The 23,089-nt window shown below is 38.7% G+C and overlaps 1 protein-coding gene across 6 annotated transcripts in view; it reads right to left on the bottom strand.

Annotated features, from left to right (window-relative positions):
• Positions 1-2,821: 2,821 nt before the first annotated feature.
• The window catches only part of PLEKHA1 (pleckstrin homology domain containing A1), a 56,015-nt gene continuing 35,747 nt past the window's right edge, over positions 2,822-23,089 (bottom strand). For 2 of the 6 annotated variants that reach the window (XM_035030558.1, XM_035030568.1), the window contains exons 6-13: positions 22,918-23,043; positions 18,103-18,246; positions 16,481-16,549; positions 10,446-10,510; positions 9,747-9,810; positions 8,063-8,152; positions 6,543-6,613; positions 4,892-5,204 (exon numbers count right to left, since the gene is read on the bottom strand). In XM_035030558.1, coding sequence (XP_034886449.1) covers positions 4,994-5,204; positions 6,543-6,613; positions 8,063-8,152; positions 9,747-9,810; positions 10,446-10,510; positions 16,481-16,549; positions 18,103-18,246; positions 22,918-23,043 — 840 coding nt within the window. In that variant the 3' untranslated portion in view covers positions 4,892-4,993. Of the gene's footprint in view, positions 5,205-6,542; positions 6,614-8,062; positions 8,153-9,746; positions 9,811-10,445; positions 10,511-16,480; positions 16,550-18,102; positions 18,247-22,917; positions 23,044-23,089 lie in introns of all 6 variants that reach the window. The other 4 variants (XM_035030595.1, XM_035030605.1, XM_035030577.1 and 1 more) reach the window with 3 other exon arrangements.

The following is a 23,089-nucleotide window of genomic DNA, read 5'->3' as shown; positions in this document are numbered from 1 at the left end:
GTTGTCAGATACACCCTCCCAAAAGAGGTTCGGAGGGGATCCTAGGGAAAGCACCAACTCTGTAGAGTAATAATCCCGTCTTTTTTAGCCAGGCCAAAGCAGAGGAGAAGGACAACATGAGTGATAACATGAATCAGGACAATGAACGTGATGTATGTCAAAGTCACAAAGGAACACATATCACTGGGACCAATGGCCCCTATTTGGAAACAATGATTAAGATTCCACAGGGAATAGATTTTCACATGATGAAGGTACCAGAGCCAGACAAAATTGGGCTTTGATGTGGCAACTTTCTAAATCATGGAAAAGTTCCTCGCATTTCCCATCCACTCATTCCCCTAGCACCCCTGCCCCCACACACATGCGGAAGAAAACTAGTGTGGCTGATACAAGGATCACAGTTTGGGAAGGAGAAAGAGGTAACGACATTTAGGAGAATATTTACATTTTAGCACCAGTTTGGGCCCTTCAAATCCCAAATCAACATCTGAAATGTACTGTCATGTCACATAGTTTTACTCATAAGTACCTTCTTCTCTTCTGGGACCTTTTGGAGGCCCCCACAGCACAATGCTTCTGTCACCCACTGCGTCACTCGCCGGTCACGTCGCTCTCTGCACGTGTGGATTTCCATGCTACTGTAGTCTTCCACACGTGACTTTATTACATACCGCACTTTATTTTTCTCTCCACGGATTCCTTGTGGACATCATCATCTTCTTAGGTCTCCTGGGCACTGCGTATCATATGCTGGAGACACCGAGTTGACCCCAGATCTTACATTAGAAGGTCAAAAGCTTCCCACCCTACAGGTGATTAGAACCAGTCCCTCCAACTATTTCCAATACAAGAATTTGGCATCCTGAAACGATTTTATTTTATAGTCCTTATTCTGGTAATCTTATTAAATTTATACAATGTCTAATATCCGGGCTTAAAATTTCTCAGGGAGGTTATGATCAGGATACTTACATACTATTCTCAAGTGTTAAATTTAAATCAATATATAAAGAAATTATTATTTTAAAATTTCTATCATTTGAAATACTATGGTTCTGAGAAACGTTAAAAATAGATTGAATGAAAAATTAAACTCATTTAATAACCTGGAGATAGGACAATATAAACAAAGAATAGTTTTAGAGACTTCTACCAAGGCAGTTAATACCATAATAGTTGAGAGCCCAAACGCTGGTATCAAAATAATTGTGGTCTTTTTTTAAAAGATTTTATTTGACAGAGAGAGAGAGCACAAGCACACACAAGCAGGGGGAGTGGCAGGCTTCCTGCAAGGAGCAGGGAGCCCGGCTCGAGGCTCATCCCAGGACTCTGGGAGCCACCCCAGGGGTCCCAAAAGAATTGGATCTTAAACCTAATATTACTAAGTTTATTTCCAAACCTGTAAAATGGGATGCAGGTGTGGCTATAAAGGAGGTCCTTGTGATGATGCAATTGTTTTGTATCTTGACTGTATTTGTGTCAATCTCCTGATTATAATATTTTACTACAGATTTTCAGTATATTATCACTGGGAAAAGCTGAATAAAGGATATGCAAGAACTCTTACAATTCCATGTGAATCTGTAATTCTCTCCAAATAGTTTAAAGAAGTCATTTGCAAATGTTGACTTAAATTTTATATTAATTTCAAAAGTATCCTATGCAATTACATATCTTCCCTAATTTCTATGATGAGTGAAATAAAGGGGACTACAGATTACTTTAAATTTAGCAAAGACATGACCAGGAGGTGGCGCTGTTACCACATCACTGCCCCATAGGAAGGCACTACTCACTTTAAAAAATGTCTGGAAAATGGAATACTAATTTTATCAATCAAAATTGTAAATGCTAACCCCAATTCAGTAATATTTTCAGTAAGTCTTATGTGAGGTTTGAAAAACTATAATTTTCATAAGTCATTAAAAAATAAAAATATGCAAATAATTTTGGGTATGGGTAACACGGATAAGGTTGCAAATGGAAAATACAAACCCATCTAACTAAGTGTATTTTCATCATGTCTGATGTAGACTGTCAAACCCGTAGAAAGACAAGGAAAATTCTTACCACATCTGGTATTAAGCTGTTTATGTCACTGCACTTTTTAATACAAGTATTTCCCGCCTCACCTAATGTTACGTCTTGATAAAGGTACAAGAACCACTCAAAATTCCTGAAATGCAGCTAGAAGAAAAAAAAAAAAAAGCTGAGAAAGGGATCTCTTTTCTGCGAAAGCAACAAAGTTTAGAACTTTCTCATTTTGGGTTTTTAAAAAATAAAAACATTTAAAATACTTTTCAGGGAAAGAAAATTAAGTTGCGCCAGTTAATAAAGATTACTAAGATAGCCTTTATCCAATTCCATCAGCATTAGACGCTGGCTGTAGAGCAGACATGGACTCTGTTACACACAGTGGGTCTGAAAAAGAAAACCCCCAACACTGGTAAGCACACGTCGACAGCCCGTCTGGGAATGGAAACACCCTCTGCACCGGCCTTGCTCATGCCGCATGCAGTCTAACCAATAACCAGGCACGGCAAAAGCAGCCTGGACAAATCCACGTACGGTCTGAAGCCAACATATCATAGTGCTTTTGGAGACATGTTTTTCTTTTGTTTCAGTGAAGCAAAATAAGCAAGCCCTTTTTTCCAAAACCAATCATCTTCCCTTGTGCAATTTTAGATCAAACTATGCCTTTCAAAGGTTACCAAATAATGAGTCTGTCCTTAAATATATAAATTCCAGTCAATTACCCGTATTTTGTACTAGTTCTATTACTTGTTCACACCAGAGCGGAACCAAGCCAAAGGAGAAGTTAAGTTAGAATTTTGAGTTTATTCTCAAGTCATTACAGTGTTCAACCAGTTTGACATTATAAAGATAACAGACGTAAAAGTAAACACTGGGAAGCACACGTACATTCCCGTTCTGAAAGAAGACATTATATATACAGGAAAAAAATGCAGCAAATATTAAGGTATTCAAAGTAATTTTTTAACAATTCAGATGTGACATATTTACAAGAAAAGTATGTTTTAAAATAATTAAATAATTTTCATAGAATTATAAAAGTATTGAGATAAATATTAGGAGACCCTGATAATCACAAGAACATTTTCCTATGCTACTGAATACAAGGGTAGTTCTATAAAAAGCCCCAAAATAGAGCTAGTATTTTGCCACTATGAAATATATCAAATTACCAATACCAAAATATGCTAAAATGAACATGCAATGTAGAAGCTGTACCAAAGAAAAAAGCATGAGGCTCCTGAATATTGCAAACTGTCTATACAAGATTTCTTAGGTGTTTTCATGAAAAAGTAACTTTCAAAAGAGCCATTATAATGGACATATCAGCAGAAAATATGATATCTACTTCAAACCTTTCCCTTCTACCATTTTCCAATGTAGCTGCAAAAAAGAAAAAAAAACTGAAATATAACTTTTCAAAGTATTAGCTTATGAATAAAAAAATTGAGTGGTGCACTTTATGCATTTGGATTTTTAAACCGATTCCATGATAATTCCACTATAACAGATAGTAACCTCTGGACCCACCACTGCGTAGGAAATAGGAAATCTCTCCCCCTCTTTCTCAAACAAGACGTCATCTTAGAAAACGCAAAGGAGAAACAGTGACACATACAAACTCAAAACAAAACAGTACAGTAAGATGGCAAAATATCATAAAAATAGCAGCATGTGAAATTCAAGACTATTTTCTTAAAGCAAATGTTTGAAACTCAACCATTAAAAATGGCACTTCAAACTGATCTATTACACTTGAAACTAAGGGTTTTCAGAACGGTGCTGACATTCACGATATCCCCATGATTAAATGTATACTCAACTCTGTGTTTTACAACCTCTGTATCACACAGGTAGGAGAATAAAAGCATTCTGGCATCTTGACCACGAGAGGACTATGCTACTGGAAGTTAATTTTATCCCAATGTTTAAAACCGATCACGTACGACTTCTGAGAACATCAGTCCGACAACATTGTCCAACAAGGTGAGAAGACACAGGCGCTTGAATAGAGGTTAATCAGTGACAAAAAGGGGAGGCTGCAATCGTACGGCTAAGGGCAGTATGACTTTACATATCAACTTGAGGTCTTTCATTGATCCAAATATAGAAATAAGAAGTACTTATAAAACCTCGGTATGAAAATCAGATCTCCCAGAAACTTCATACCAAATCATTTTCACTGTCTGATGCTGCAAGTCCCAAGTTTTTTCAAATCCACGTCCAAGGCACAGTTGTGTGAGTTCTAATTTCCATCCCGTGCCGCCTACAACCCTCACGAACAGGTCCAGTGATACCCTCTACTCAACACTTGCCGCTCACCGTGAGGTCCAGAGCATCAAAGATGGTTATCGTTTCCCAACTGTCCACGTCGTAGAATAAATTTTACAGCACCACAGACATCATGATTTTAGGTATTAGTCTGCCAACATCTCATTCAGTAAGAATATGTCAATACCAAGCATCTAACAGGAACTCTGAGTAGCATTTTAAAAAGAACCAAAGTAATTAATAGTTAATAAGCATTTTTAACGTTTTAAGTTGTTAAACATTTAAATTGTCAGATTCACTGGGGGAAGACACCACACACGTTTTCATCACCCGAAAGAGAGCACACAAAGCTTCAGACAGTTGATACTCAAACACTAGGTTTTTTTCTCGCGGTCGTTCTTTCGTCTTGTTGGGTTTTAAGGAAATTACATTTAGTTGGGCCACTCCCGGGATTCTTGGTCTACCAGCTTATGAAGAGTACATCGGACAGGCAGTGTAACACACGTATCAAAAAGCGTTTCATCCTCTGTCGTCTTTGGCTCCAAGGGCTGCGGAGGCAGGTGCGGCTCCGCGCTTCCGTCTCACACGTCGCTCACCGGAAGGCTCGCGTCGTCCAAGTCCAGCGGGGCACAGTGCTCCTCCTGGGGGCCGTTTCTACTTGGAGGTCTTCGCGGAGCTTGCTCAGTCACTTTGGAAGCGGGTTCTCCTGGAGAGACAGTCTGGACCTCGAGGCCGCCTGGCTTGGCCTCGGCAAGAGACTCGTGAAATCCTCGCTGCCCCACGGTAAGGCTGGCGACCAAAGAGCTGCTGCGAGGGGCTGCGGAATGTGAGGCGGCGGCGGCTGCACCGGCAGAGTGGAGAGCGGGCCTGGGTTCGGGAGGCCGGCTGGAAGGCTCCTGCAAAGAGGAGCGGGGGTCAGACGCGCTCAAACCCGAACGACCAAGCTAGTAACTCAGCGCGAGACTTTCTTCTCTGAAGGACGAACACCACGCGCACGCGCACGCGCGCACACACGCACACGCACGCACGCACACGCGCACACGCGCCCGCGCGCGGAGCAGAAGCACGAGCCATGCAGCACCCGTGTGCAAGTTCTTTCCCAAAGCAATGCATTTTTAGGAGTGAGGTTAAAGCCGTGACAGTCAACCACCATTTCCACTAAGAAACCAGTTCTGTCACCAAAGCTTTGCCACTTGGAACACTCAGCCGGCCTCCCCCGAGTGCAGTGCTCCCACTGCACCCCAACTGTGTCTGGAAGGGGGCCCACCAGCTCTGCCACTCTATTGAAGAGAATCTTCTCAATCAACACTAGGCATCCTCCCACATAGTGTAGGGAGATAAAAAAATAAAAATGCAGACTATAAAAAGGAAAGGCCGTATTGCTTTAATAAGTGGAACTCACTGTTTTTCAAACCTACGATTTTGTCTGGCAGTCTGACAAACTTCGTTTTTCATCCCTGAATTTTGCTGCAACCTGTAATAGCACAGTCTTCTCACTGTTCCTTTCATGGCATTTATTTAGTTTGGAATATGTCATACACTCATATGGTTAAAGATTTTAAAGGTAGCAAAGGGTACGTATTTAATCATTTAGCAAAACTGTGGTGAAATAACTATCAGCTGTGAATCTTAATTTCAATTTGCTTCTAACTAAAGATAGCCTTAATATGACCATTCCAAATGCACTGCCATACAGTTCCTGTCCTACTGCACTCACGTATGACACCAGTCCGTGGCTTTGAAAACAAAGTGCTACAAACTGACAAAACACTACAGATTCCCAGGAGCTGGCTACACTTCACCTGAGATTTAAAATGCCATGCCATCTACAGTAATGTAGGGTTTATCCAATGTATATGCATGCATGAGTCTGCATATATTATTAGAACAAGGGTGCAGTTAAGTGGTGTAGTATAAAAAATTTCAAAATACATAAAATATAGAAGTTGAAACTTGTGGCAATTCAGTAAATTAATTTAGAAGACAGCTTAATGTGACTTTTTCAATTAGTAAGGTTCCATTTTTTTTTCATGATGTATCTTTTTCATTGTTGTTTAAATATACATATCCAACCGGATGATTGTAGTGAAACAGTTTGCGTTAGTGTTGACAAAGTCAGTTACGGTAACTGCAAAAGGCAGTTTGGTTAACTCAACTTTCTACGATCAGTTGTAAGTAGTGAGTGAGTCCGGGCCCTCTAGTAAGAAGGCACGTTTGCGTGAGAGCCCACATACGTGCTGCATTCACCAGTTCTTGATGTATACCTCTGTATACAAGGATTCGACAGCCTTCTGGCCTGCCGCATCTGGAACACAGTGCAAAGCTAAGATTAGAGTTAACCTATACTGGGGAGAGGGAGGAAAAGAGAAAGTTCTGCTGACAGTTACAGCTAGAGAGTCCACTTTGCCCCCACCACAAAGCACAAAACACAAGTGCCCTTCTCCAATTTTTCCTCTTCCCAACAGACACCATTTTTGCAGAGAGTCTCATACTTGGCTGCTGAAAATCAGGTCACATAAAACACAGGCAGTTACAAAATTAATACCTATGAAAGTGACTTCTAAGATATTCCAAAAAGGATATAAGGAGAGTAATTTAAGAGGTGAGAAACATGGATTTGTATTTACTTATCTTAGTTATCACTACCAGGAAACTGAAAAGAATTACTACCAGAAAAATACCAAAAGTGCAGAATATCTGGCATTAACAACAAATCTGTAGAAGGTAATAAAGGCTTTCATGCTACATGTTAGACTACATTCTGCAGACGTAAGTGCTACATTTCAAGACACTTAAAAATTTTTTTTTTCTCGGGACGCCTGGGTGGCTCAGTTGGTTAAGCGTCTGCCTTCGGCTCAGGTCATGATTCCGGGGTCCTGGGATCAAGTCCCACATTGGGCTCCTTGCTCAGTGGGGAGCCTGCTTCTCCCTCTGCCTGCCGTACCCCCTGCTTGTGCTCTCTCTTTTTGACAAATAAAATCTTAAAAAAAATTTTTTTTTTCTATTCCTCAGTAGAATTTGTATTTTCGGGCGAGAGACCAGTGACCAAGGTATTCTAAAGCCAAATCTTATTCCTATGATGTTCTTGAACATGATAAATTAAAAACATTTTTCTTATTATTTCTGAAAATGTTTAACATTTCAATTTTATTATCATATTACCACAAAGACAATTATGATAGTGAAAAACAGCACGTTTTTAAATCACCCTACAAGAAAATGAAAATGAGAACATGTGATGGAAAATGTGGCTGAGAACAGGAAATCGTATTAAATCAGGGTCCAGCTGCTCAAAGGTCTTAGGGCACTAGTAAGTCAAAAAAATCCTTAACTGAAATTAGAGGGAGTAAAGAGGAAACTGAGGCTTTTGGCAAACTGTGTAATGCTACAACCTCAGGTGCTTTACAGGATTAGGCCACTTCCCATACTAAGAATCTGTCCAGTTGTAACAAATCTAGACCTAGTGACAAGTAAGAACTCCTAAAACAAAGCAAGGAAACGTTCATTCTTTAGTTGCCCTGCTTGTGCATTTAAGACAATACAATGCACAGAAAGTTATGTATACATAACACTACAAGGAAGCATTAAATTAGAAATGCATTATTTTTTTGCAAGTCCAATTGGTATGAAAGTCAACATGCAAATAAATCTCAATACAGAAAGAAACCAGAAGGACTAGGGGGAGAGGAAAGAAAAGAACTCGACAGGATGGGGGGGCCCTAGGGAGTATCACCCCAGAGAACAGGAAACATACAGAAGACGCTGATCGGCCAGGCCCCCGCTGTGCTACAATGGCACCAGAGACCGCTTTAATCCAACTGTGCATCTCCTCAGGACTATCAGCCTAAGGGAGAGAAAGGACTCAGTCAGTTTGTCCTCAAAATCAGCTCCTACGTGTACAAATTCAATGTATTCATTTTGGTAAATTACAGGGTCAACAACAAAATCATTCCAAGGCAATGGTTTCCAGAAAATTTTAGAAATCGCTTTTTAAAGCCAGGTTTTGCAGGTAAGTTACTATAGAGCCAAAAGTTGGGAGACCTGATATTTTAAGATCAGACACCAAAAAGTGTCAATATCAATACTTCTGGAGAGAAAACGAGAGGAAGAAGTCAAAGTCAAACCTCATTTTGCTCTATCTACTGCTATATTGTCTTAATCTATTACAAGAGTATTTATGTAATTGTGCAGTTAAAAAACATTTTGACATCATTTTATATATTATTTTTCTAGAAATCTTTTCTAGTACTAACTAAATACTGGAAGAAATACTGGTAGTCATATTCCAAAGTATCATATTCCTTGATAGGACCTTGCTTTCCAATGTGAATTTAAAACTTTACTATGACTTTAAATCCAATTAAACAGGACCTAAGAGGGGTGTAGAGATACTGCCCTTTACTTGTGTTCAAAGATTTTAAGTTACGTCACGTTCTTTCGAACCAATGATTCTAACAAGGACTTTTAAAGGAAAAACTCAAAGCAGGCAAAGGTAAAGCACAAATCTAGAAATAAATTTGGCAAAAAGGGGGGTTTAAAGAGGTTTATGCTCTGACAGTTATTCCTGATCTAGAAACTAAAGAAGAAATCCAGGCAAACTTAAGCACAAAAATGTTCACCACATTGTTTATCATAGTAAATGTACAAAAACTATGTGAATAATCAGTTACAGAGGAGCAGAGAAACAGTTTAACTGCGGAGCATTCAAACACTAGAGTACGGTGCAGTTGTAAAAGTTTTTACAGAATTTTTAATGATGTGGGGAAAAAAGACTGTAATATATTTAACAGAATATATCACTGTGTACTTCATATGACCCCACTTGTTATAAAAATATATGCTTTTAAAAAGACACTAAAATAAGAATGGTTTCCTGAATGTGGGATTTAGTATGTTTTATACCCTTTTCTTCATATTTTTCTATATTTTCCAAATTTTATGCAATAATCATATGCAACTGTCATAAAACAAAAACAAGTGTTCTTTAAAAAAAACCTTTCACTCTAATTTGCTGTTTAAGTAAAAAGTGTATTTTAAACTTAAACACAAGATGCCTATCTACCACCAGTGTGATCTATTTTTATTATGGGTATTTTAGACCCCATTTCTAAAATTACCAAAAATGATACAATCAGAATTCTAAATTATGTGCAAAAATAATCCAAATTGAAAGTTAGCATCTAAGTTAAAACAGCATTTCCCTTCCCACAAATACTACTTAATTCTATTCTGCCAATTCAGAACAAAGAGTACCCCATTTGCTGAACATATGACCTACCAATAATTTTATATATAACATTTTTTTAAGTTGTGAATTACAGTTGTCATGTTTTTCTTTTCTTATTCACATAAGCAACAAGTTTATTTATATTTATTTCACCTCTAAAATTATTAATCTCTTGGTAGGAGGATCTATAATCTCTAAAGAAGTATCTCACCTGCACATAGAAAGTTCGAGACGATGTTACAATTTCAAAGAGATTGTCCCTCATCATTATGTCACTGTCAACAAAAACAAACGTCCAATTGCACGTAAGTAGCAGTTATTGGATAGTGTTTCTTTCACTTGTTTATCTAGCACCAAATATATGTCAACAAGAAAATAAATAGAGATAAAATACTGGTGTAATCTAGCAAAACCAAATTAGCATCTTTTTCAATTTATTCTTGTACTAAATTTTATATATTTTATATAGTTATATACATTTTTAAAAAAGATTCATAAAAGAAGTTTAAAATTCAAAGTTTTCAACTGCTAATAAATCAGTCTGCTCAAAGAAACACTGGCACAGTTAACACATTTTCTTATAAAGCCCTATTCTGTAGCAACTTCCAAATACTAAAATTAGTAATATGTCAATCTGTCAAATATGTTAGAAGTCGTTCACATTAAAATTTTTCCTTCCCATTAATAAGCCTAGGGATTGTTTCTTAACTTTTAGTTTTCAAATGAAACAAAAAGTATCTCAATACTTTAATCTGAGGATTTTGTAAGTTCGAGCATACCCCAACTATGAAGAGTTAAAAATAACACTAGAAATAACACGGAAAAATATCATCTGCACACATCAATCAAACTAAGGCACTGCTGAGTATTAGTAAGTTGTGCCAGGCACTAAGTGAGAGCTGGTGCTTACCTCTGCTTACATTCCTGGACTTTATGAACCTCTTTAAGTGGTATTACACGGAGGGGTTCTTTTTCCTGGCAAAAAAGCAACAGGTACATGAGGTATATTCTTAAAATCCTTCTTAAGATGTAGTTGTCCTACCTGGAGGTCTGTATGAAAGCCGTGCTTCTCTCTTGAAGCATGTCCAAGACCTGTATCTACCTTCCTGAACCACCCGACGTCAGAAGCTCAGGTACTAGACCAGAGTAGCAAACGCCCAGCTTCTCTGAATTACATTTGTCATTTAAAGAATATCACTCTTATATGAGTACCTTATTTTAACAAGCACAATTTACTGAACATTTACTAAGTGCCAGGGCATCTGCTAGTTTTTAAACCTATCACCTCACGTAAACTTTCCACAACCCCACAGTGTACGCACCACTATTCACCCGAGGAAACTAAGCCTCACACATTAGGTACCTCATTTAAGATTGCAAAACTAGATACAGGACACAACTGGTTCCGAATACCGTATTTACCCTATGCATTCCATGAAATACTATATGCCGTATTTCACTGAATATCATACCCTAAGGCTGAGACATACCATTACTTGACGCAGCACCAAGAAAAAGCCAAACCACGCCAGACACTTTAAAAAAAAAATTACAGACCTTTAAGTTTTACAAAATAGTTCATTCTAAAATAATTTTAGGGTGCCTGGGTGGCTCAGTCGTTAAGCATCTGCCTTCAGCTCAGGGTCCTGGGATCAAGTCCCACATCGAGCTCCCTGCTCGGCGGGAAGCCTGCTTCTCCCTCTCCCACTCCCCCTGCTTGTGTTCCTGCTTTCGCTATCTCTCTGTCAAATAAATAAATAAAACCTTAGGGAAAAAAATTAAAATAATTTTAGACTATAAAAGGCTTACAAAAATAGTATAAAGGATTTCTGTGTACGTTGTACCCTGTTTTCCAAGATGTTAAAATTTTACGTTTGCTACACCATTCTGTTTGTGTTCATGTATGTGACTATGGTGTGTATGTATATACCTTTCCTGAAATGTCTGAAGGCAAGTCATAGATAGGATGCACTTTACTACTAAATACTTCAGTGCGTATTTCCTAAAACAAGAACGTTCTCTTCTATAACCCCGGTCCAATTACGAGACTCCATACTGCTGCAATACTGTTATCTAATCTATAGACCATCTCCAGACCTCATTAACTGCCCAGCAGTATCCTTGACAGAAACAGGAAAACTATGGCTTTTCTGCTGCAGGGTTCAATTTGAATCAGACCTCGTATTTAGCGGTCATGTCTCTTCGTGTCCTTGACCGTGGAAGAGTTCTGCCGTCTTTTTTTCTCTTTCACAACCTTTAGAGTTTTCCAGAGTCCAGGCCAGTTATTTTGTACAATGTCCCTTGATTTGGACTTGTCTGATGTTAACCATGCTTGGATTCAAGCTGTACAGTTTTGGCGGGAAACCACAGATGAGCTATGTTCTTCTCATCGCATCATTCTCAGGGAGTTCATGAGAGTGGTGTGTCCCATTACAAGGACATTAACCCTCATGTCTTACTGTCATGTTTGCCAGTAACTAGAAAGTCACCCTCTTCTCCTTTGTCGTTATTATCTTGTGGGAAGATACTTGGAGCCTATGGAATACCCAGTTTCCCTTCATTGTTTTGCCCATGAGTTTTATCAAACTTGGGAGGATTCCTGCCTGAAACCATTACTGTAGTAGCTGCCGAATGTTGATTTTTTTTTCCTAACCCCATCAATTCATCTACATATATTAGCTGGAATTTTGCTCTAAGGAAATGCTTTTCCTTCCATTTACTTCTTTGATTCTCTGGGTTGTAATCCATTGCTATCATTATTTAGTTAGGTGCTCAAACTGTATGAGTTTTGGGCACTGGGAGCCCCTGCAAGCTGGGTTTGCGTCCTTTTGTCATGTCCCCATCATTCTCTGAGCCACTTCCTTATTTTCTGTCACAACTAGCTCTTCCGGGCTCAGCTCGTCCTATCCCTGCCCCACCTCTGAAATGTGCCATCTCTCCAAGGTTCCACATTCCTTTTGTTAGAGAATAGCATTTATACTTGTTTGGGGGGGAAGAGGACAGCCCATCTCTTCACTCAACCATGGCTTTGTCATGATAGATGAGAAGTAATATTTCTGTGAGGTTTTAACTTGTGCTGCTCTAATTACAAGTGATGTTGAATATCTTATATATGCTTAAAGGCCATTTAAATTTCTTTGTAAATGAACTGTCTATTCACGTCTTTTACTCCTTTTTCTACCAGATATTTTCCTCATTGGTTTTCTCTCTCTGTAAACTTTGAGCCAACCACAAACTTAGACAAAGGCTGAAAACACAGCACAAAGACCTAACTTTCCCGAACCATTTCAGAGTGAGTTGCTGACCTGGCCCCCACTGCCCTTCAATTTAGAGAGTATTTCCCACAAAGACATCCTCTTATCACAATACAACCATCGAAATCAGGAGAGTGTCCCCCAAATGTCCTTTATTAAAAAGAATTCAGTTCAGAATCACAGACTGCATTTAACTCATCGTATCTTTCTTTTCCTCATTCTGTCCTTGACTCCCACAATCTTGACTCTACTGAAGGCTCCAGGGCAGTTACTCTGGAGAACATCCCTGATTTGGGTGTGTCTGATCCTCCCCGAAGATTAGATTCAGGTTAGGCATCTTTGGCAGGAACATCACAGAAATGGGGCAACAACCTTCTCAAGCTATCCTGTCAGGTGGTAAATAATTTTAATTCATCTCACCACTGTTGAAGTCCACTCTAACCATCTGATCACCTGATTAGAGTGGTATCTGACAGCAGTAATTCTATCACTGTAAAGTTGCTATTTCCCTTTTTGTACTTAATGTGTATTTTGTAGACAGGGACTTTGAAGCTTTGTGATCTCTGGTTCCTCATCACACATATGTATGTACACTCATGCATTCACTCATTTATATCTATGTGGGTTCATGGATTCCTACTTTATTCAAAGGGCAATAATCTGTTACCATCATTACTTATTTTGATACTCAAAATGCCCCCAATATGGTAAGGTGGAATGTTTTCAAGTTGGATCTAGGTCCTTCTGACATGTCCCTAGCATTCTATGAGCACTTGTTTTCTGATATAAGACATCCCAGGCTTAGTTTCTGATCATTTCTCCTGTCTTAAGCTTTGGAATCTTGCCATTTCTCCACAAGCCTAGGTTTCTTTCAGGGGAAAATGGTGGTTTTTTTTCAGTTGCACAGAGCTACAAAGTATATTAGATGCATATATATGTAAGCACATGAATACATTTTTAATTCTACATCTATCTGTATATGTTAAATGTTCACATCAATTCCAATCTAATATAAAAGTTTTCTCATTTCCATACTTATTATTCCCTTTGACAGAAACTTGGCTTTTAATATATTTCCTTATTTTATTAATAAGTACATATGTCAACATTCTCCCATCTCTGCCACCACCCTCTTCCCAGTGTGGATGTGCTCTTCTCCCTCTTCCATGTTGGGCTAACGCCCCAAGAGGACGGTCTCCTCATCCTTCTTGGGCTCTGACTGCCCACACCAGGCCACTGTGGCTCCTTCTGCCCCTGGCTCACCACATGAACACCTACATTGATCTGCCTCAGCTAGAAACTGTAGGTCTGAACTGTTTGGGATTGATGGGAGGAAAAGAGGGCAGACAGTAAGGAAGGACCCCCTCAATTTTTAAGATTCTTTAGGGATATTAATGTTTTCTCCCTGATATATATTACAAATATTTTCTCCAGTTTTTTAATTGTGCACTTAAATCCTTCATACCTACTAAAAAAGCTTTTAACACCTCATCTTTTAAAAATACATACTAAAATAATTAGAGAAAATAATATGTCTAGGAGTTACTTCAAAATATGAAGGGAGAGTGGGTGGTGGTACCTAAGAAACAAAACTAGCCATGTGTTGATAATTATAAAATCTGGGTGAAGAATATATAGGGGTTCAGAATACTATCTATTTTTTGTTTAAACTTTTAGATGATCAAAAGGTTTTATAAAAGAGCCCCTTTACGCGCTAAGCATCAATTTTTATCATCTATCATTCTTGAGCCTATGTAGGTACATAAGCAAAATTAACTGGCTAAGGTTTTTTAAAACTTCACATTTGGATTTCAGCTCTTCTCAATCAGTTTTTGACTCAGAGCCATCAATGTCAACCTTTCTCACTCCATACCATTCTCTGTGTCTTTAAGAGAACCGGGGATGCAGCATTTCTTAAGAACGCCCCACTGTATCCCTGAGATTGTCTTCAGAGCCGTCAGCACCCTCTCTGCAGGATCTGGCGCTGGTGTTTCGCAGACCTTACCCAAGGGGCTGTGCACACGCAAGCAATGCCAACTGCCACACAGCTGCTGCCTGACCGCCCCCGCCCCCCGCCCCCGCAACTCAAAGACACCCTGAGATTTCAGAAATGTTAAATGTGGGGGAAATGCACACCTTAGTTACGGATTAAAGTAATTATAAAAATACTTAGATTCCAGCCTTATCTGTGCTCATTATAAATGCTTAACACATTCCTACATACGCATGGCATCATTTCCCTCATCTGTTAGTTCAGTATTCTTTCATCTCAAATTTTATAGCATCATGTCTACATGCAGGTTTTCAAAATTCAGTAAATGTTTCCATAATAGTTCTTGTCTCGTTACCTCTTCCCAAGAGTACTGCCACTAATTAAAAGCAATGAATCAACCTACTAACCACGTACACGTGTAGCCTTCTGAGACACCAAGTCTGATACTTTTTGAGCCAAGTAACTACTACTTCCAGTTGAGGCTCTTACAATCTGATGTCTGAGCAAGGCTAAATACCCATGTTAAAATGGGTATTCTTGCTATACTATGCCAATTTTCATTCATTCAGAAACACTTATTAATTATCTACCAAGTACCAGGTGCTGTGTTCATAAAAAGAAATAAAAGAGATCTTTGCTCTCAAGAAGCTCACATAAGTAACTGGTAAAGACAAGTATGCATACAATTACAAAACACAGCGGGAGGTATTATGATAGATGTGGGCATCGGGCACCATGGTGTGTAAGGAGAAGGCACTTAATCTGGAGTCTGGAAAGCCTCCCAGAAGAACAGACACCTAAGATGAACCTCAAAATATTCCTTTCCTATTCTCTGGTAGTCTCCTGTCCAATACAGTACCACTAGCTATGTGTAACTATTTAAATTAAAAACATACTAAAAACAATCCGTATTAATTTTAGAATTAAATAAAGTCAGGCTCCTCTGTCATACTAGCCGTATTTTAAGCATTCACCAGCCACATGTAGCCAGTAAACCTGGCCAATGCACATATAGACCATTTCCATCAGTGTAGAAAGTTCTACCGGAGAGTGCTGTTCTGGTGCCTTCATTCAAATAAAGTATATGATCCCCATGCAAAGGTCCCATAAAACAGGAACAGCCAGGACAGACATGTAAGGTTTAAAAAAGCATCCAAATTATCCAACAATCTGTTGCAGAACTCAGGCGTGAGAAGAATATTTTAAATGAGGACGTTACTCAAACAAGTTAAAAGAGAAAATTTCAATCTTTAGTTCCACCTTCAGATAGGATAAAAAGGTCTTATATGAGGAAACTTAAAAAGTCAATCTGAAACAGGAAAAAAAAATATCAAGAGAGGGCAGAGAAAAAAAAGTAGAAATACAGAGTTAAAATGTTGACTTTGAGAGTCTTAATTCTTCTTACAATCTCCTCCCGCCCCCCTTTAGAGGAAATCTGTAGACTAAGGAGTTCTGATATTTTTAATTCTTTCAAGGTGAAATGCCTTTGAAGATATGATCTTTTTATTTAAGATGTATTTACAAAATTACCATTAAAACATCACAACCAAATAAACTGAACTGTATGCACCTCTCAAAACCAGAATTATTTTAAAAATAGAAAACAGGACAAGAAACTATACACACACACTAAAATCACCACAGTGTTAACACTCTTCTCAAACATTTTAAGGCAACATTTATGACAGAGCAACATACCAGTTCAGATTTGAAGTAGCCTATTGTGTTTTCATCCAATTGAAAATATCTTCTCTTCCAGTTTTTCATCTACCAGAGATGAACACAGACATAAGACTTCTATTTCTAAGAATGTCAAATGTTAACAGCCGCTTAATTATTCTGATATGAGCCCACAATCAGAAATGTCAAGCACTGAAAAACTTCACTACCCTCCCTTGATGAGGAGATACATGAAACTTCATCTCTTATGCTACTCAGGTCTTGAACTCCTAAGTCAACTTTGGTGGCTGGCTTTCAGCTTGTATCCTATAATTTATAATATGGTTTCGTATTTTTAATGCTCTAAAAGTAAAAAAACAACAAAAAAAAGCAGTTCCCCATCCCCCAACCCCACAAAGTAAATGCCATCAAGAAGAGTTCAAGAGCAAGCACAGGAAATGTTATTAAACCACATTAAGTTCTGTAAGATCTGTAAAACGAAAGAATCTTTCTTCAGGTACTTTATACTTAGTAGTAAAGCATCAAAAATTTAGTAAGGTGAACCTACTTTGTACAAATATTTTTTGTCACTGAAATACAGTTTTCGTGAAAGCACTACAGTATCTCTAAGGGTTGTTATTTGGATTTGGGAGTAAAACAAAAAGAAAGAAATGTCTCCCTAAAAGCCCTAATTAACACAAGTGAGTCACTGCCTGATGAGACTTCTGACTTTACCTGTAGGCCTGCTACCATGAGACTCTCAGCCTTCCCCTTCATTTCCCTCAGCTTAAAGGTTAAAAGGCAAGAACTTTTCCATGGCTGACCTAAGCTAATGAGTTGCCAGAAAGTGATGTGAAGTCAAAGAGAACTGCCAGTAGGGTCTGAAGTACTTATTTCTTTACTCAGAGAATTTTTTTTTAAATTTTCAAACTTTAAAGTTTATTTTCTCATGAAATTCTAACGATTTGGTTCACATAGGATGACAAACTTTGGAAAAGTACTTTGGAACCTCAGAAATACTGGTCAATATACTTGCTCTTCCTACAACGTCCCACCATGGGTCTGGCTGGATGAGAGGATCTGGCTAACCCTTAACAGCTCTTACTAAGGACCAGGTGCTGTGCTAATACTATCTTAATTTACATCTTCCAAAAAAAAAAAAATCTCCAGATGGTAGGTTTTATAACCTAATTTTCCTAAAAAGAAACTGAAACTGAGAGGTTAAATAAGCAGCTCAAGGTCACAGAGAATTCAACTGAGGTCAGCCCAACACCAAATGGAGTTGAGTGAGCCTTCCCCCTCCCCACACCCCTGCCCCCTCTTTTCCTGACAACTCCCTGCTAGAGCTCTCGTTCTCTGACGACCCACTCCCAAGGGAGGAAAAATCAATAGGAAAGCCTTCTGGGATAAACTGTTAGGAAAGCTCATTTAAAGTTAAAGGTCAGTGGTAATAAGCATTAGCTTATCCAGCCACTCACAGACCAATAAAATAACAGCACTGAGTTATGAACACAGAGTCACCCCTATTCTATCTCCTGACTCCTCAGCACACCGGTCTCTCATTTTGGGTCTTTCAAAAAACAAAGCAAATGACTGGTATGTTAGAGTGCTAGCGGAGATGCATTTTCCATCATTACCGTACATACCGTTATGGTACTCACCACTGCTCCTTGCTTTACACAATATCCAGCTTTGATGACTGCACTGTCTGGGGGTGGTTTAGGAGTAAAGTAGGGGAGATGGCTTTGTGACCGTTTCAAATTATTTCTGTCAATACTTTCACCACATTCATTCACCTCTTCTTTCTGAAATGAAGCAAATAAAGAAATTCTTTTCCTGTTTGTTTAGCTTCAAAGCACAGTTGTTGTCACCCTAATAAAAAAAATCTTAAAATCTTAGTTCAGTTAGGAACACAAATTTTGAAGAGTTTCCTAAATAATTTGAGATACTTAATCATTAACACTCACATCAATGATAAAACCATAGATTTCTATTTCTCTTGTTTTGCCCCCAGTGCTTTTTTTTAGAGGGTGAAGGGGGTGAACTTTTGATTTTGAAATAATTATATATTCACTAATACAGAAAGTTGTAAAAAAAAAAAAAAAAGTACAGAAGGTCCTATGTACCCTTCAACCAGTTCCCCCAACAGGGAAACTGTATAACTACGCTACATTATCAAAACTGACACTGGAACATCCCACAAGCCTTATCCAGATTTCATTGGTTTTACAGGCACTCATTTGTCTCTGTGTCTGGATCATTCTATGCAATTCTGTCACATGCAGCTTTGTGTAAAACCACCACCACAACCACATACAGAAGTGTTCATCATTATATGGCTCCCTTGGGCTACCCCGTTAGAGTCGCTATGCCCAAACCCCTGGAAACCCCTAATTTGTTCTCCATCTTGATTATTCTGATATTCAGGCAATGTGACATAAATGGATCCTACAGTACATGACCTTATGAGATCAGCATCATTCTCAGGAGGCTCATCCAGGCAGCTCCCTGTATCACTAGTCTGTCCCTTCCTCCTGCTGAGTAGCACTCATGGTCTGGACATACCATGGGCTGTTTAACCCTCTGCCTATTAAAGGGCATTTGAGTTGTTCCCTGTTTTGGACCATTAGGAATAAAAGTGTTATGAACATTCGTGTACAGATTTATGTAAACTAAGTCTCCGTTTCTCTGGGAGCAAAGCCTAGGAGTACATATGCTGGGTTGTATAATAATCCCAAGTTTAATTTAATAAAAAACTGCCGTATTGTTTTTCAGAGTGGCCATATTTGTACATGCCCACCAGCAGCGTACGAATGATGCAGTTTCTCCTCATCCTTGTCAGCAGTCAGCATTTGTGTTATTAACTGAGTCATTCTGAGAGGTGTGCGGTAATATCTCACTGCAGTCTTAATTCGCATTTCCCTACTTACTAATGACAGTGAACAGCCTTTCTAGAGCCTCTCTGCCACATGTGTATCTTTTACCTTTTGTTCATGAATTCTGCCCATTTCCTAAATGGATTATTTGTTCACTGCTGAGTTTTGATAGTTCCTTACATGTTCTAGATACAAGTGCCTTGTTGAATATGTGGTTTGCAAATATTTCCTCTTAGTGTGTAGCTTTTCCTTTCATCCTCTTAACATTTTCAATTTTGATGAGGTCCAATTTATCAATTTTTCCTTTTATGGACTATGGTTTTGATGTCAAGTCTAAAAACTCTTTGCCGGGGCGCCTGGGTGGCTCAGTTGGTTAAGCGACTGCCTTCGGCTCAGGTCATGATCCTGGAGTCCCGGGATCGAGTCCCGCATCGGGCTCCCTGCTCGGCGGGGAGTCTGCTTCTCCCTCTGACCCTCCTCCCTCTCATGCTCTCTGTCTCTCATTCTCTCTGTCTCAAATAAATAAACAAAATCTTTAAAAAAAATAAAAATAAAAATAAAAATAAAAACTCTTTGCCGGCAGATTTTCTCCTTGCTCTTAGAATCTAAAAGTTCTGCAGGGTTTGTTTGTTTTTTTTGTTTTGTTTTGTTTTGTTTTTTACCTGCCAAATCCAGTGCTTTTAAAAAAAGATCTAACTACACTCATGTTTTCATGGTCCCCAAAGCACTGGCTTCTGGTTATTTATAATATGCAACATACTATAATCTAGAATCCCACAAATCAACCAAACATGTATTTTGAGGAACTCCTAAATTTCAAGAGAAAAACTAATACTCAAGTTTTATCTTGAGGAATTTTCAACCTGTTATACATTTAGACAGGTCAACAGCATGAATTATGTACTTAAATTCTGTAACTCTAGCACGTAACTGCTACTAACCCAATAGTAACTGAAAAAATTAAGCAAATGAGATTTGTCATTTTCTTGATAATATAGCAATTAAATGCTTTTATAATGAGTAAATACTTCTTTATAAATTTAAAAAGCTACATTACAAAATGACAAAGTAAAAAAAATTCTTGGGGATCTTTTTAATATGGCAGCTGCTATGGAATCTTACCTAGAACCTACTGAATAATCTACACCAAAATTAAAACAGAATGAAATCTTAATTCTGTATAAAATTAAAACAGCCAGAGATACAAACTACTATCTTTTTTTTTTTAAAAGATTTTATTTATTTATTTGAGACAGAGAGAATGAGAGAGAGAGAGAGCACATGAGAGGGGGGAGGGTCAGAGGGAGAAGCAGGCTCCCTGCCGAGCAGAGAGCCCGATGCGGGACTCGATCCAGGGACTCCAGGATCATGACCTGAGCCGAAAGCAGTCGCTTAACCAACTGAGCCACCCAGGCGCCCCACAAACTACTATCTTAATATAACTATAGACAAGCTGTCTTACCACTTATATCAGCATTAAGACGTAAGACAGGTGAAAGCAGCTTAGTCTAGTTCTAACTTAACCAGACGTCTTACATGTTAAAATCATTACTTTTTTTAAAAGTGTACACACACACACACACACACACACAACTAGCTTATACTTTTATCCAACTCTGGTGAAAAAAGTAAGCTCCCACTAGAGCATGGATTTTTTTTTGTTCATTAATATACCCTTCATTTAGAATACAGAAAGCACTAATTAGTTAATTAATGTGTTAAGATTCTCCACCATCACCCTTCCCTGACAGAAGACCTGAAAAATATGGTGCATAAAACGATTTAAAAGATTAATAAAGTGCCAAAGGCCTCTCAGTCCACACAGTCATACAGACAAGGAAAGTGTCCAGCTGGCAACAGGAATCCCATTACCTCAAGACCCACAGTTTCTCAATAGCTGGTAATCAATTTGTATTACAAACTCATTCACTCAATAGCAACACGAGAAATTTAAGCTTATTCAAAAGTTTTCATTTCATTCAAAATTGTTTTATAAATTTATATTTTTCATAACACCTAAATAAGATATGACTTAGCAGATTAGCACTTTTGTGATAGAACGGAGTAAAAATTCCAGTTCTCTGTGTGGCTCACCTAGGTCAGGTTGCAGAAAAATAGGTTTAAAAAATTACACATATTTGCAAACTCTTTCATTTGGCATTTTATTCTAGGACTTTATCCTTTAAAAAACTATTCTCCATGTCTCTAAAGTTTATGCTACAAGAATCTCATCACAGCATTTATGGATGATGGGAAAATATATACCTATTGGTCTCTGCCCTGGTTCCAGGCACACAGCTCCTAAGGCCCTTGTAAATTCCTAAATGATAAGCACTAGGGGCATCTCTTGTTCTTTTTTTTTTTTTTTTTAAGATTTTATTATTTATTTGAGAGAGAGAGAATGAGAGACAGAGAGCATGAGAGGGAGGAGGGTCAGAGGGAGAAGCAGACTCCCCGCCGAGCAGGGAGCCCGATGCGGGACTCGATCCCGGGACTCCAGGATCATGACCTGAGCCGAAGGCAGTCGCTTAACTAACTGAGCCACCCAGGCGCCGGCATCTCTTGTTCTAATTCAGTGACTCTGGGTGGGCTCCTAGGTGCGGGCTGGTCACCAGAAAGACCAAGTCATGACTAGAAGCTTGGGACTTTCAGCCCCACCTGCCATTCTCCAGAGGGAAGAGAGGGGCTGGAAACAGAGTTGATCATGCCTATATGATGAAGCCTCTATAAGAATCCCGAAAGTACAGGGTTCAGAGAGCTTCTGGGTTGGTGAACACTTGGGAGGTTCTGGGAGAGTCCCAGAGAGGGCACAGAACCTTCACGCCCTTCTGGATGTTCATGTGCATCTTTTATTATATCCTTTTATAACAAACCAGTAAGTAGCAAATAAACTGTTTTCTTCTGTTCTGGGAGCCACTCAAGCAAATTAATCAAATCTGAGGACAAAGTCATGGGAACCTCCCATTTACAGCCCATCGGTCAGAAGCGCAGGTAACAACCTGGACTTTCAACTGGCATGTGAAGGGATGTAGGGGTCTTGGAGGACAGAGCCCTTAACCTGTGGGATCCAGGCTGTCAGAATTGACTTAAACTGTAGGACACCCAGCCACTGTCACAGAACCCCACACCTCTGATGTGAGCAGCATGTGAGTGTGGTAGTGTGGGGGAGGAAGAGTGGGCTTTTCCTACTCATACTGTTTCCAAAAGGAAAAGGAACTCTGTCCAACAACAGAGGATTTATAAACTATGGTAAATTCATGGCAAAATGACTAGTCATTAAAAATGATGTAGATTAATTTTTAATGACTTGGAAGATGTTTGAGATATAAGTGAAAAAAGCTGTTTACAAAGTATCTCCATTTCTGGCGACAAAGTATAAAGAAGAAAGGCTCAGAGAAAACGTGAAAAGTCTTAAGTGTTGTGTATCTATGATTTCCAAATGTTTCATAATAAACACATACTTTTGAAATAAGAAACAAATAGGAAGTTTTTAAAATTAATTAACTACTGTATTAATTCAGTATAGATGTTCTATTTTATAACATAAAAATCATTACAAAGTAGGTAAACCATCACACAGTAGACTAACCAATGTATTACCTGAGTTGGGGTAATGATGGGCACGCCCCCAACAATGTCAGTTCTGTAAGACACTTGCTTCTTCCCACATTCACTCTGGCGACTTAGGTTATCAGAATGAGGCTGTGAGTCTGACTGCTTTGGTACCTAAAATAATACATAAATGAATCATTTTGCAACCAGCATTATTTAG

Source organism: Mirounga leonina, unplaced genomic scaffold (genome assembly GCF_011800145.1).
Source record: "Mirounga leonina isolate KUSES-001 unplaced genomic scaffold, KU_Mleo_1.0 Mir_114, whole genome shotgun sequence".
In the NCBI taxonomy this organism is placed as follows: Eukaryota; Metazoa; Chordata; class Mammalia; order Carnivora; family Phocidae; genus Mirounga; species Mirounga leonina.
Note: the sequence above shows the minus strand (reverse complement) of the source record. Positions and strands in the feature narration are given on the sequence as shown.